This window comes from Musa acuminata, chromosome BXJ2-10, assembly GCF_036884655.1.
Source record: "Musa acuminata AAA Group cultivar baxijiao chromosome BXJ2-10, Cavendish_Baxijiao_AAA, whole genome shotgun sequence".
Classification (NCBI taxonomy): domain Eukaryota; kingdom Viridiplantae; phylum Streptophyta; class Magnoliopsida; order Zingiberales; family Musaceae; genus Musa; species Musa acuminata.
The window spans coordinates 32,878,571-32,891,729 of record NC_088347.1 but is presented as its reverse complement, the minus strand read 5'-3'; the positions used below and the strand labels follow the sequence as shown (position 1 = coordinate 32,891,729).

Sequence of the window (13,159 nt, the reverse complement as noted above, 5' to 3'; positions counted from 1 at the left end):
TGTTAGCAAAATGTCATCCCCAATAAATTATTTTCAGCATGGCAATATGACGTTGTTTGATACAGAAAACATAGAGAGTACAGGAATGATCAGAAGCAGCAGGCATGCAGAGAGCTAGTAAGAAGTAGGTGGCCAAGGAGGAAGAAGAGACTACTGCAGTTGTCTGCTGCAGTCAATGGATGTGGTAGAGCTTGGAGGGCTTGAGGCCCTGTGTGACGTTGAAGTAAGCCAGCGTCGCCGCCCACCGGGGGTTGTCCTTGAGGCGGTGCACCACGATGGTGTCGGGGATGAAGGGGCGACTGTAGCAGGGGCCATTGTCGTAGTAGATGTCGTACATCCGGGGGTTCACGTCCACCCGGTTCTTCCCCCGGTTGCCGTCCCTGAGCCAGTAGGCGAGCACCACGTCCTCCCCCAGCGGGTGGTGCACCTTGTTGTTCCTGGGGATCTCCGACTCCAAGATCCACTCCACCAGATCCCACGACAGTGCGTACGCCATCCCCGTCATCCACCCGTCCGGATCCGAGATGTTCTTGCAGGGGATGTAGAAACCCATGTACAGATCGTCCCTCGGCATCTCCTTGAGCGTCTGCGCCAGCGCGTCCACCCTTATGTACGAGTCGTCGTCCGCCTTCAGCACGTAGTCGTAGGGCGGCTTCCCTCCCCCGGTGCCGTTGAACAGCTTCGGCATGCTGGAGAAGTAGGTGAAGGTCTTGCCGTCGTTCAGGTTCTCGGCGCAGTCGAGGATCACGATGTCGTCGTAGCGCAGGATCTCCAGCGCCACCAGCACCCGCTGCTCCTCCTTGGTCAGGTTGCACAGCACGAAGCGGACGTCGACGCGGGCGTTGATGCTCACGCTCGGCTGCAGCGCGTACGCGTTGCGGAGCAGGTGCCGCCGCTCGTACGTCTCCGGCTTGGTAAGGATCCCGACGAAGATGCGCAGCTCCGGCTCGGGCGGCGCCGCGGCGGCGGGGTCGGCCAGGTCGGAGCGCCGCGGCTCGCAACCGCCCGGGACCAGCGACTGCATCCACGACTCGTCGGGCTGGACAACGAGGAAGATGACCGCGATCAGCGATATCGGCAGGAGGACGAAGGCGGTGGTGGACGCCTTAGGGAGGATGAAAGAGATCTCCGGCGCATGGAGGTGATGTTTCTTCATCGTCGGTGCTACCCGGTGGGGAGGCCTCGAAGGCCATACTGACACCCACACCAATATAATGAAACAGTTTGGACCGTTGACTTTCATCTCCCAGTGATCAAGTCAACTTTTCGGGAGGAGCGACGCCGTGGATCCGGTCTTGACTTCCACACCGATGCCGCGCCTGCAAGTGCGCACGGCACATGCAGTCACCGGAGCTCAAGAAAGCTTCCCTCCAACCATCCCCGCGAGGGGTTCGCATCGCACGTATGTTGACATTGGCTTAGGAAAATAACACAGCAGAACAGAAGACGCATTAAAATTCTGATATAGAGAAATCGTAGGGTAGCTTAGACTCCTACATCTATTTAGCATCTACACGTTATATATATATATATATATATATATATATATACGGATCCCATGAACATGCATGCCGAAACGTGTATAAGAATTGTTAGTGTAAACAACTTTATGCCGTGGTCTCGGGGTCGTCGCGGCTTGGTTCGGACCCGGTTGACGAGGGGATCTTTCCGAATCGGGCTTCGACGAACGTCTGGGTTGGGGGCGTGCGGTGTCGTTGGCTCCTCCGGGAGGTGGCCCCTCGCCCGGGTGCTTGGCGGGAGGTCGTCGCCTTCGTACCTGCACAAAGGTCGGGTCGGTGCCTCGGCCCGACCCCTCTGACGATCAAGTTAGACGATGGGGAAGGGAGTTTTCCTCGTGAAGCCCCCCCCTTCCGTTCAGAAGGTGAGGGTATTTATAGGGAAGTTTACTGTTCCCTGATGTGCCCGCTTGCAGGGGGCAGGCTGGTAACGTCTGACATTGCTATTGACGTTGCGTGGGGAACCGAAATGTCGCAGGGTATGGGCGAGGATCGGTCATCGTCCTCCTCTGTCTCGGTCAAGCGCGCGGGGTCAGGCAACGATGAAGTCGTTGTCTGAGAGCGGATGACATCAGCGTATGTCGAGTCAGCATTATTGCCCTCCTCTTTAGACAGAGTGGCGCCCAGGCGAGGCCGACGTCGTGACGCGTCCTGTCGCCATTATTACCCCTATCAAGAATCATGCCAAAATGATCGTGATGCGGAAACGTAATAGATTATTACGTGATATATGTTATTTAGTTCTTCAAAAAGGTTGAAGATAATTAATTTTAATGAATTAATCTTTTTGCATATAGTCGAAATAGTTGATCCTTATATGTTTTGCTAGTGATATCAGACGTGAATGATTCTGATAGTCATACTTCTCGATTGAATCCTTCTCGATTGATGTCGGAGTAAATATAATTACGACAAGGGAACCAAAGTCTCATGAATCCTTCTTCTAACTTTAATTGTTAATCTAAATTTTGATTATCTGACATAGAGGGTGATCTGGATCTAATCATGACCCTTTTTGAGTTTTGTTGATGGATTAGGATATTCCTCAAAAGCAACGAGTATATTGTATGATAGTAGGAAACAGAGACATGGTTATGGATAACAATAGTAATATATATCATTAAGTAATGAATTAGTTAAACCCAATAATCATGAGACTTGTTGTTACGTCTTTAAGTCTCATTAATCATGTCACCTATCTCGTGCGTCTAGGACTCAAATGACGTTTGAGCTCAAGTGACGACAACTCGCGGGTAGAATTGTGATACCCTTCACTTATCGAGTGGATTTTATTCTTTATTTTTTATTTTAAAAATGAGAGGTTACATGAGTTGGTAAAATTAGTCATCTAAATTATACTTAAAGTTTAAGTACAACTTTGTGTTAAATGTTGTTTTCTTATACTAATAGTACATCATTAATCTTTGGGTCTACCATCAAATGATAAACATCAAAATTTTTATATCCTTATATCTGCCTTAATTTTACCCTTCCAATGCGACAAATCTCAAGGCTTAAATGTCATCGTTTTATCTGCACTCTGTACTCTCTTATACTGTTATTAAATGTTTCTTTTTTTTTTGGTACACCTTTTTAGAGAAAGTTAATTACCGTATAAAATTAATGTTGATTGAAACTCTTTTTTTTTTTCTGACTCATATAAAATCATGAAAGAGATAAATTCTTTTAAATTTATAGTACCCAATAGATACATTTTCTTTTCCAATGACATATGTGGGTTCCACCTACCTACATATACATTATAAAATCGATTTTGTCACTATCCCTTTATACACTCCAAAGGTGGTAACTTTGTATCATAACGAGTTCAATTTACCAACATTCTTTTCATATACGATCTACTAGGCTACGACATAGTTCTCTTAATTATCCACCCAAAAATATTCAAATGCTAGAAGAATCAATCTTAATAGTAAATTCTAATCATAAATTATAATTATTGTGTAAGTCATTCTAGTCTTAATTACTAGCTTCATAGCACCACTAATATATAATAAGCATGGTCTAAGTTATAAACAATCTTTGTCGATTGCTCTTGCATCACCTCAACTAGGTCACTAATCAGTTATAAAAACTTCATATTATTTCTCGATCCACTCCTATAATATATTATGAAAATATCAGTACTATCTATTTATGTGTCAATCCGATTTTTCACTCATGAAACATATTATCATCGACTTTTACTTTATTAGAAATTAAGTTATCATACATGAACTACTTATCTTTTTATATTCACACTTTTGACCAATTAACATACTCTTTTATAAAGCATCTGGCTCGTAGAATATTTTAACTACATCAGTCCAAGATTGACAGTATTAATAAAAGCTCGAGGGTATGATAAAACATCATGATAGAGGTAAATATGAAATAATAACTTTCTATTCCTTATATATTCTAATCCTCAATCAATATATGATTTATAATCGATAATAATAATATATATAGATGATACATTAGAAAAATATTTTTCTCTAGAAAGGAAGAGACAGAGAAATGGTATAAATCTGAAGAAGTTATTGCTTCAATTGATAAATATTGTAGAGGTTGGAAGGTCTCAACCCCACGGTGAGGTTGAAGTAATCCAAAGTCTTCGCCCACTTGGTGTCGTTCTTCAGCTTGTGCACCGCAATGGTGTCCGGGATGAAGTCGTGACTCCAACATGGCGTCGGCTCTTCGTAGTAATCGTACATCCTGGGGTTCATGTCGAACCTGTTCTTCCCCAGGGATGCATCCCTCAGCCAGCTCGCCAGTACCACGTCCTCGCCGTGCGGCGGAAGGGTCTTGTGGTTCCGCGGGATCTCCGACCTTGCGATCCACTCCACCAAGTCCCACGACAGCGCGTACGCCATCCCCGTCATCCATCCCATCCGATCCGTGATGTTCTTGCAGGGGATGAACAACCCCATGTACAGATCCTCCCTCGGCATCCCGTCCAACGTCTTCGCCAACGCATCCAGCCGTATGTAGGTGTCGTCGTCCGCCTTCAGCACGTAGTCGTAAGCCGGCTCGCCGCCGGTGCTGCCGTTGAAGACCCCCGGGAGGTTGGAGAAGTACGTGTAGGTCTTGCCCTCGTTCATGTTCTCCTCGCAGTCGAGGATCATGATGTCGCCGTGGCGCAGGATCTCGACGGCCACCAGGACTCGCTGCTCCTCTGTGGTAAGGCCACAGAGGACGAAGCAGATGTCGATGCGGGCATTGACGGTGAGGTTGGGCTGGAGGAAGTAGGCGTCGCGGAGGAGGTGGCGGCGCTGGTAGGAGTCCGGGACGGTGAGGACGCCGATGAGGATCCGCAGCTGGGGATCCGGGGTCGGCAAGGCCACGGGGTCGAGGAAGTTGGTGGAGCGCAGGCGCCGGGGCTCGCATCCGCCCGCGACGAGGGACTGGAGCTGGAACTCGTTGGGGTAGACGGCGAGGAAGACGAAAGCTGTGAGCAGCATCGAGAGGATGACGAAGGCTGCGGTGGATGCATTCGAGAGGGGAATCCTCGGCGCAGGGAGGTGAAGCTTCTCCATTGCCAATGGTGGCAGCCCAAACGCTGAAGAGCTAATTATATATACATGACGATCGACACGCCCACGGCGCTCGGCCGTCGATCTTGGCTATCTTAATCACAATCCTGAGATCACAGCCGTCAAATAAGATTGCCACTAAATGGTTAACGTGGTGTATTCTGGTCAAAGACAAATACAAACGCTACGTGAGGAGGACGAAGTGGGCATGTTGAGTTTTGCTCATTCTATTATATTGCTGTTGTCGGCGGTGGTCGTGTTAGATTGAAGCTGCGATTGGAAGAAATCTGTGTGTGGTGCAGTATGTGAATCCATTATCATCAACCATCCTCTCGCACGAACTACAAAGTATGATGTATAATCTATAATTAAAGAATGAAACCAGATTCCATTTCATGTTTGTGGTCTATTTGCAGACTTGGCACGCAAGTCGATTTTCTAGGTTTTTCTGATTGTTTTTCAAAATATGTCCTCTGTTTTGATTTTTTTTTCTTCGAATAATATTTCTAATTAAAATAATATTTAAAATATTTCTTGTAACTCTAATGATATTTTTTGAATCATCATAGTTGTCGGGTAACTTCATGGTCGAGTTGTCAGCACGACTTGGTCCATTCCGAGTATGTAAGAATGTTAACGTGGCATCTTGGTTGGAGAAGGTCGGGACGTTGTTTGCCTGATCCACCCGAGGTGGAGCTGGGGGTCATTCCTTTTCTTCGAACAGTGGGCTCCTGCACAGGTTGAAGTCAATAGGGGATTTCTCGACTCGATCAATTCGATAGTTAAATCAATAAAAAGAGGATTTTCAGAGTATTCGAGTGTTTGAGGTCCGACCTCCTTGGTGTACTGTTCGATGGTTAAGTCATTGAACTTCATTGTATGCAACTGTTTGATGGCCGCTGACGTCTCAAGTGGTCAGCCCCGTACGCCTGGTGCAAGCTCAGGCCGACCTCTCCGATTTTGCACTATGCGGCGCCACCTTGCACTTCTTGCGATGCTGCTCTGTACAATTTTGAGCAGTGCGAGTGGATTATTCTATCGTAGTCCCTGCTCGGGCATCGGGATGACCAAGATATAACTAAGGCCCAGACAGGCCGTGGAGTGGGTCGGACACCTTAAGTTCATCTACTTCTTGCCTTGACGGTCCTTCTTATTTCCTCGATCTGCTTAGAAGGGTAACTCATGGTGGGGCCTCTTATGCAACTCCTCGTGTTGTCCAGTCTTGCGCTATGTGACACCGCCCTACAATTCTCGAGTCGCTAAGTATTGGGCATCATCGCTTCGTACAACCTTTAGCAGCACGGGAGCAATAGGCCGATGACACAAATGACAGGTGACTATCCCGTATAGATCCAATGCCGAGTCGACGCACCACATCGGCTATAGAATGCCATGCTAGCTTCGTCGTGGCGGATGACATACATCGTGGGATTGATGTCGGAATATGTCATATCAATAGTATTTTTATTTGGATCATTTATAGTTTTTTATTGAAGTGCTAAAAATAACATAAAGCTATTGAAAAAAAAAGGGTAAATAACATAAACCTTTTGGAAAAAATACATTTTTATTTGAGGGAAATCGCCGTTGTCTTTTAAGATTGGAAAAGACTCGGCCGAATCAATTCGGAGTCATTTTACGTTCAATAGAAACACATATACAGAGAGACGCGGAAAAGAAATAAGAGGGGCAATCCTGTCGGTCAATATGGTGAGAGATCTGAAGTCTCGAGATTGTGTGTCACGTTGAAGTACTGCAGCGTCTTCGCCCATTTCTTGTTGTCCTTCAGCTTGTGGACGGCGATGGTGTCGGGGATGAAGGCATGGCGGAAGCAATTGTCCGGCCCCTCCGGGTAGTCGTACATCCTTGGGTTCGTGTCGATTCTGTTCCGCCCTCGACCTGCCTCGTTCATCCACACCCCCACCATGATGTCCTCCGGCCCCATCATCTTCCTCCTCGCCAGCTCCGACGTCGAGATCCACTCCACCAGGTCCCATGACAGCAGGTAGCCCATCCCCGACATGAACCCTTCCTCTGTTCTGTGGCAGGGGACGCGGAGCCCCAGGTAGAGGTCCTCCCTCGGCAGCGTTCTCAGCGTCTCGGCCAGGTTGCCCAGCCGGTAGTATGTGTCGTCGTCAGTCTTGATGACGTAGTCGTAAGGCCGCCGGTCGTCGGCGCCGCCGAGAGTCCTCGGCAGGCTGGAGAAGTAGTTGTATGTCTTGCCGTCGTTCACGTTCTCGGTGCAGTTGAGGATCATGATGTCGCCGTAGAGCATAATCTCCATGGCCACCAGCACCCGCTGCTCCTCCTTGGTGAGGTTGCAGAGGACGAAGCGCACGTCGACGAGGGCTTTGCCGATGAGGCTGGGCTGCTGGAGGAGGTAAGCTCGGCGGACGAGGCTGCGACGCTCGTAGGCGTCGGGAACGGTGAGGACTCCGAGAAGAACCCGGAGGTCGGGACTCGGGGGGGAGGGCGAGGCCACGGCGCCGACGAACCTGGGGGCACGCAGAGGTCTGGGTTCGCACCCGCCCGTCACGATGGACTGGAGCCGTAGATCATTAGGGTAGACGACAAAGAAGATGACAGCTATCAGCGACACTGTAAGGAGGAGGACGAAGGCGCCGGTGGCTGCTCTGGTGACGGAAATCGCAGGGAAGGAGATCTTCTCCATGGTCGAGAGCTGGAAGCAATTAGAGTTGTCATATACGTGATACTGGACGTGAAAGAGTCGGTAGAAAAGGCCAAACTATCCGTCTTGTCTTCCACGCTAACTCTGCATATAAGAATATTTCTCGTGACACTATCCGTCTGTAAGAATTGTAGTGAGATGATTAACCGCGTCTATTGAGGCAGAGGACTCACGTTCATCATGCTTTGACTAGGGAGGAGAGAGAACTGGCCTGACTTCCTTGAAATCAATGACCTCGTTCAAGGTTTCCACATCCATCTCATTGACCAGTGAATCATGTGGCAGCTCAGAACTGCTCTGTGGGCGTCTTGCTGCTGCTTCACCCATGGACGAGACATTAAAACAAACACATGGAGGAAGGTTCTTTGATCGAGTTCTTCGTATAGGGCTCTGTTACAATAGTAATTTAGAGAACCAACGTTGCAGTATCCATCGTGTATATATATATATATATATATATATATAGAGAGAGAGAGAGAGAGAGAGAGAGAGAGAGCTTTGGTAAGTGGGAAAGCACATGCCAAGGCTTTCGAAATTGGATCCCTGTGACGTGTCTCCCTAAGTATGCCACCACAAGCGAAAGGAATTGCGGACTCATCCAATTATTTTTGTGATTGGATACTACATATATCATGTTGGTTTGGGTCGTAATCAAGTTGATGCGTGAACGATTGAATGAGTTGGACTTTTATGATCGAGTGGACCAAATGGTCATATTCAATAATGGAATTGATTGAAAATGTAATGTTTTAGATTTCTTTCATAATATTTTTATTTTCTACCGACCATGCACATTATTAGTGTTCGAATCAGTGGCTTAATCTACAGAATATAATCTTTTATCCACATGGAATGATTTCTGAGACCTCATCTCGGTTTATTGACCACATTATTGGATCGGATACCGATTCTCATCGGTAATGGTTCCTCATAGCGGATCTACGAGCTTATTAGTTTTGGGTTTACATGGATCCGAACCAAATCCGACCCGTTAACTCCACGTACAAAATCCTCAATCCGCCAGTCGTTGATGTGACCAATCAGCTGCGAGGTTTCTTAATCGAATGGAGAGAAACGCTTACACACGGATCCTAAATTCATCCGACGGTTGCTGCAGCGCTTGCTGCTTTCTATATATTGAAGCCGCTCGATTTGGTAGACCGCGTCGCTTCGGGTTCTACGCAGCAGAGGAAGAGTTTGCGATCGGCGGCCATGTCGGGGCGGGGTAAGGGAGGAAAGGGGTTGGGGAAAGGCGGCGCGAAGCGGCACCGCAAGGTCCTTCGCGACAACATCCAGGGGATCACCAAGCCGGCCATCCGTCGCCTGGCGAGGAGGGGTGGCGTCAAGCGTATCTCCGGCCTCATCTACGAGGAGACCCGCGGCGTGCTCAAGATCTTCCTCGAGAACGTCATCCGCGACGCAGTCACCTACACCGAGCACGCCCGCCGCAAGACGGTCACCGCCATGGACGTCGTCTATGCCCTCAAGCGCCAGGGCCGCACCCTCTACGGCTTCGGCGGCTAGACGTAGCCGTCTTTTCGCGGAAGGGGTTTGGTGAAGTGCTTGCCTTCTTGGATGAGTTAGGGCTTTATTTGTAGTCTACATGTTCCTTGTTAGCATAGAAGTCGTCAGATGCTGCTTCTTTTAGACTTCTCTTGCTGTTCATACTTTGTCATCTTGTCTTCTTCGTTCGATGAAACACTTATTCGGATCTCATGCTGAAAGCATATTTGTTTGATTGTGGGCTATGCTATGATTGTGTCTGTTCTTGTAGCTTCGAGAATTATGCGATTATAGGTACAAAGTAACGCTATCAACATGAAGATTATTATGCACAGTCTCGTGGTTTACTTTTCATGTGTAAGTCTCGTGGTTTTAGTCGAATATATATGGTTCTTTGACAGCATTTTTCTTCCTTCGTAATTGATAGGATACTTTCTTTTAAGCAAATTGTAAAGCGATGTGGTTTGTTGTGTGAGGATGTGTGGTAGCAGGCGACAGTGATCATACACGATCGAATGAAGAAATGTCTTTGTATGAACTTGATTGAACAAATGTTGTTTTATCTAGTTTTGAGTGATTTTGATGCGTTTAGGGTTAAACTGTGTTATGAGGTGTCAGTATCTATTTTTTCTTAAGACTGGAAGTGTAGACTGAATGCAACAATTCTCATAGAGTATGATATTTTTATGTTTTGGTTTAACTGGGCAGCTTTGTGATGGATATGGTGATGCAGAGTTTTACAAGGTAATGAACACTGTTGAAATATAAGTTGTGCAATTCTTGTGAAGGTAGACAATCAAGTATTATATTGGTTCACAAGGATGCTTGTTGAATACTTTGTTTTTATGTTCTGCATGGTTGGAAAGTCTCATGTGTTCCTTATATGATTGCAGATAATTTATATTTTCTCTCCGATATGAAAGCAGATATTTGCATATGCATTCAGACTTTCTATTAGTTGTTTCCTTGAAATTAGGGTTCTGCTTGTTTTTTTGGAAGCTAATGTTTCTGTGTTTGTTATCAACCATCAGGGGTTAGACAAATGAAATTGTTTGGAGTTAAATTAATGCTATTGCTAGAATTATTTTTCTTGTCTATGATATTTCTACATTACCTTCAATTTACATTATCATTGTGTATGTAGCTGTCGAAATATACCTCTTGTTCTTGTATTAGCAAAGAAAAGACTAGCTTGTTGAAGGGGTTCATGAAATTTGGTTTCCTTCTCACATTTGTTGGTACAAGGATAGTCTCTTGAGCTTCAATGTCCAGCTGATGCAGAAAGAGAAAATTAGGTGGCTTCGACATGCATAACATCAAAAGTATTGACAGATGAGGTCACTGCATTGCAGGAAGAGGTGAGAAGTATAATCCCAGATTAGTGACAACTTGTTGTCTCAGCTGAATGCCACAGTGAACGTACGCTTGTGATACCCATTGTTGTTGTTTGTCACTTTTTTGGTTCAAAACTAACAGATATGTTATGTAATTACAAGAAAGGTAATGGATTCCCTTGACTGATCGCACTAAGATGTAAAACATTAATTTTAATCATGATATGGAAACAAGATCAGGTTTAGATTCAAAGAGAAATGTCAGGTTTAGACTCAGAGAAATGTAGCAGTGGTCTGATACAGATGCAGAAACTAGTGGCAGGGAATGTTCAATATGTTTCAGATGATTCTTTATGTATTTAATGATTCACTGCGTGTTGTATTGATCATGTTGAAGCTCTTATTGAATTTACATTTTCTTGTAGGAAATTGATGAGTAATAAAAGGAGACCCACCAATCTATTGTAATGGAATTTGGTAGCTGGTATATTGCAAGAATTTGAGGACAAGAATCTGAAGTCACTTGATGCATTGCACCATTCTTATTAACCATGCCAATATCTCAGCGATGAGATGATGAAGTTGGTCGCAAGCAAATCTTGACCTGCTTTTCTTGGGATGCTGGGTCCAAAGTGAGGTACCTGAGCTAGTGAAAGGTTCTTTTATTATCCCAGAAATTATTGGTGTTGCAGTGGAAATAATACTTGTATGTTCATCCATTAGATGGGGTGCTATACAGTCTTGCTCTGTATTTTATGGGTAAAAGATCATCCATTAACTGCATGTTCATCATCAACTTGTGTTTTGCTTTAAACTTATCCACAGACTTCTGGTGCTCTAATTTCTAGAGAGGTCATGGACTTCCGCTCAAGTAGAGGTACTTGATCTCTTGCTCCAATTTATTTATTATGTTTGATACCATTCAACCTTTAGATTTATATTCTAATTCAACAATTACGAGTTCTCTTGGTTTGGGTCCAGATCTGATGTTGCTTGCTTCCTTTCCTTTCCAATGATGCAGGCCACCACTTCTTTGTTGGATATTGAGCCAAGGTAACCTGAGCATGCATCTCATTCCAAGATCTCATTACTTGAGATCACAACTGTTGGTGTTTGACTTTATTACAACAGATGAGCATCCTGTCACCTTCCCAAGTATATATAAACTGTCATTTCTAACTACTATTCCAGTCCAGTCGCGTAACCTAATAAAGAGAAGCAATGTCAACTGCATGCAGGTGAAGGTGAATTTTATAGGCTTTCACTGGTGAGAAATAGTTGTTGCAAACTATTTGTTGGTTCAGAAACAATATCAAGACTGTACGACAGTGCAGTGAAATCTGATGCCAGAACTTTTATTTTCCAAATTTATCATCGTAATTTATATTTGCTAAGATCTCCGTAGCATATGACTCTGCAACGTTCAATTTCAAGTAATTGGCTTTCAAAGATATCTGAAAATGAAAGTTGCCTTAAATCTTAATCCTATTTGGTAGGGATGGGAGGTTAATTATATATTATCCTTTGTAGTTATATTTTTTTAAATATTTTAATCTTTAGATTTAAAAAAATATATTAAAATTTTTATAGTTATGGAAGTGATTTATTTAATTTTATTTATTTTTAATGTCGTTGGTTTTATTAATGGATGATGTACATCATGTGATAACATACGTAATAACATGTATATGAATGATATGAGAATGATAAATAAAATGATAATTTTATTGGTGGAACGAGAACACTACAATGGTTAGTTTTGTTGATGTTGATTCGAATATCAACATAAGAAGAAGAGAAGGTAGAGCGATGAGATATTGTGTCGGAAGAGAAAGAGGTTGTATCATTGTATCTCCTCTTATTCCTTAATAGTTTTGCATTGTTGTGCCTCCTTTTTCTCCTCTAATGTTGTTTTGTGTCTATATTGATGAAGAAGAAGAAGCAAGTGAGGTATTTGCGTCACGACATCTGTGTCAGTGTCGAGCTTTGCCTCCTCTTCATTCTCATCGGTCATCGCATTGTTTGGTATGGTGTTACATTGCCTCCTTTTCGTTCTCAATGACCATCGCATCATTCGGTGCGACGTTGCACTAACTCCTCTACATCGACATCGTATCATTATCTCCTCTTCATTCTTATCGACTATCGTGGAGGTAGAATAGTGCCACATCGGTGCAAATGCCTCTTCTCTTCCTCCTTCGATGTTATATCGTTTTGTTTTTTCTTGGTTCTCATTTGTATCGTTCAATGCAACATCGCACTTCCTCCTTTGCGTCTGTATTGTTTTGCTCTGCCTTTTCTTTGTTCTCACCAACTATTACATCGTTGGAAGAGGAAGAGGAGGTAGAGCGGTACGACGTCGTTGTACCTCACCTGCCTCCTTTTCTTATTTTGGCATCATGTCACTCTGTCTCATCTTCATTATTGTTGACCACTATATCATTTAATGTTGCATCGCACTACCTCCTTTGTGTTGGCATATCACCACTCTATCTTCTCTTCGTTCTTATTAATCATCTTATCATTGAAATAGGAAGAGGAGTTAGAGCGGTGCTGTGTTGACTCAAATGTCTCACATCC

General features: G+C 44.6%; 4 protein-coding genes across 4 annotated transcripts; 1 reads left to right on the top strand and 3 right to left on the bottom strand.

Annotated features, from left to right (window-relative positions):
* Positions 1–30: 30 nt before the first annotated feature.
* Positions 31–1,178, bottom strand: LOC135625266 (beta-1,3-galactosyltransferase pvg3-like). The gene has a single exon (XM_065129809.1). It carries the CDS (start codon positions 1,154–1,156, stop codon positions 173–175), a length of 984 nt encoding a protein of 327 aa, XP_064985881.1. The 5' UTR covers positions 1,157–1,178; the 3' UTR covers positions 31–172.
* Positions 1,179–4,057: 2,879 nt separating this feature from the next.
* On the bottom strand, positions 4,058–5,056 carry LOC135625785 (uncharacterized). The gene has a single exon (XM_065130873.1). The coding sequence runs from the start codon at positions 5,054–5,056 to the stop codon at positions 4,058–4,060; it is 999 nt and encodes a 332-aa protein (XP_064986945.1).
* A 1,515-nt stretch (positions 5,057–6,571) lies between these two features.
* Positions 6,572–7,875, bottom strand: LOC103969066 (hydroxyproline O-galactosyltransferase GALT5-like). Its single transcript, XM_009382486.3, has one exon. It carries the CDS (start codon positions 7,722–7,724, stop codon positions 6,756–6,758), a length of 969 nt encoding a protein of 322 aa, XP_009380761.2. The 5' UTR covers positions 7,725–7,875; the 3' UTR covers positions 6,572–6,755.
* A 1,035-nt stretch (positions 7,876–8,910) lies between these two features.
* LOC103969065 (histone H4) lies at positions 8,911–9,480 on the top strand. The gene has a single exon (XM_009382485.3). The coding sequence runs from the start codon at positions 8,955–8,957 to the stop codon at positions 9,264–9,266; it is 312 nt and encodes a 103-aa protein (XP_009380760.1). The 5' UTR covers positions 8,911–8,954; the 3' UTR covers positions 9,267–9,480.
* The last annotated feature ends 3,679 nt before the right edge of the window (positions 9,481–13,159 follow it).

Excerpts from the sequence above, each read along its gene's own strand:
- LOC103969066 (XM_009382486.3), bottom strand. The coding sequence starts at position 7,724 with ATGGAGAAGATCTCCTTCCCTGCGATTTCCGTCACCAGAGCAGCCACC.
- LOC135625266 (XM_065129809.1), bottom strand. The coding sequence starts at position 1,156 with ATGAAGAAACATCACCTCCATGCGCCGGAGATCTCTTTCATCCTCCCT.
- LOC135625785 (XM_065130873.1), bottom strand. The coding sequence starts at position 5,056 with ATGGAGAAGCTTCACCTCCCTGCGCCGAGGATTCCCCTCTCGAATGCA.
- LOC103969065 (XM_009382485.3), top strand. The coding sequence starts at position 8,955 with ATGTCGGGGCGGGGTAAGGGAGGAAAGGGGTTGGGGAAAGGCGGCGCG.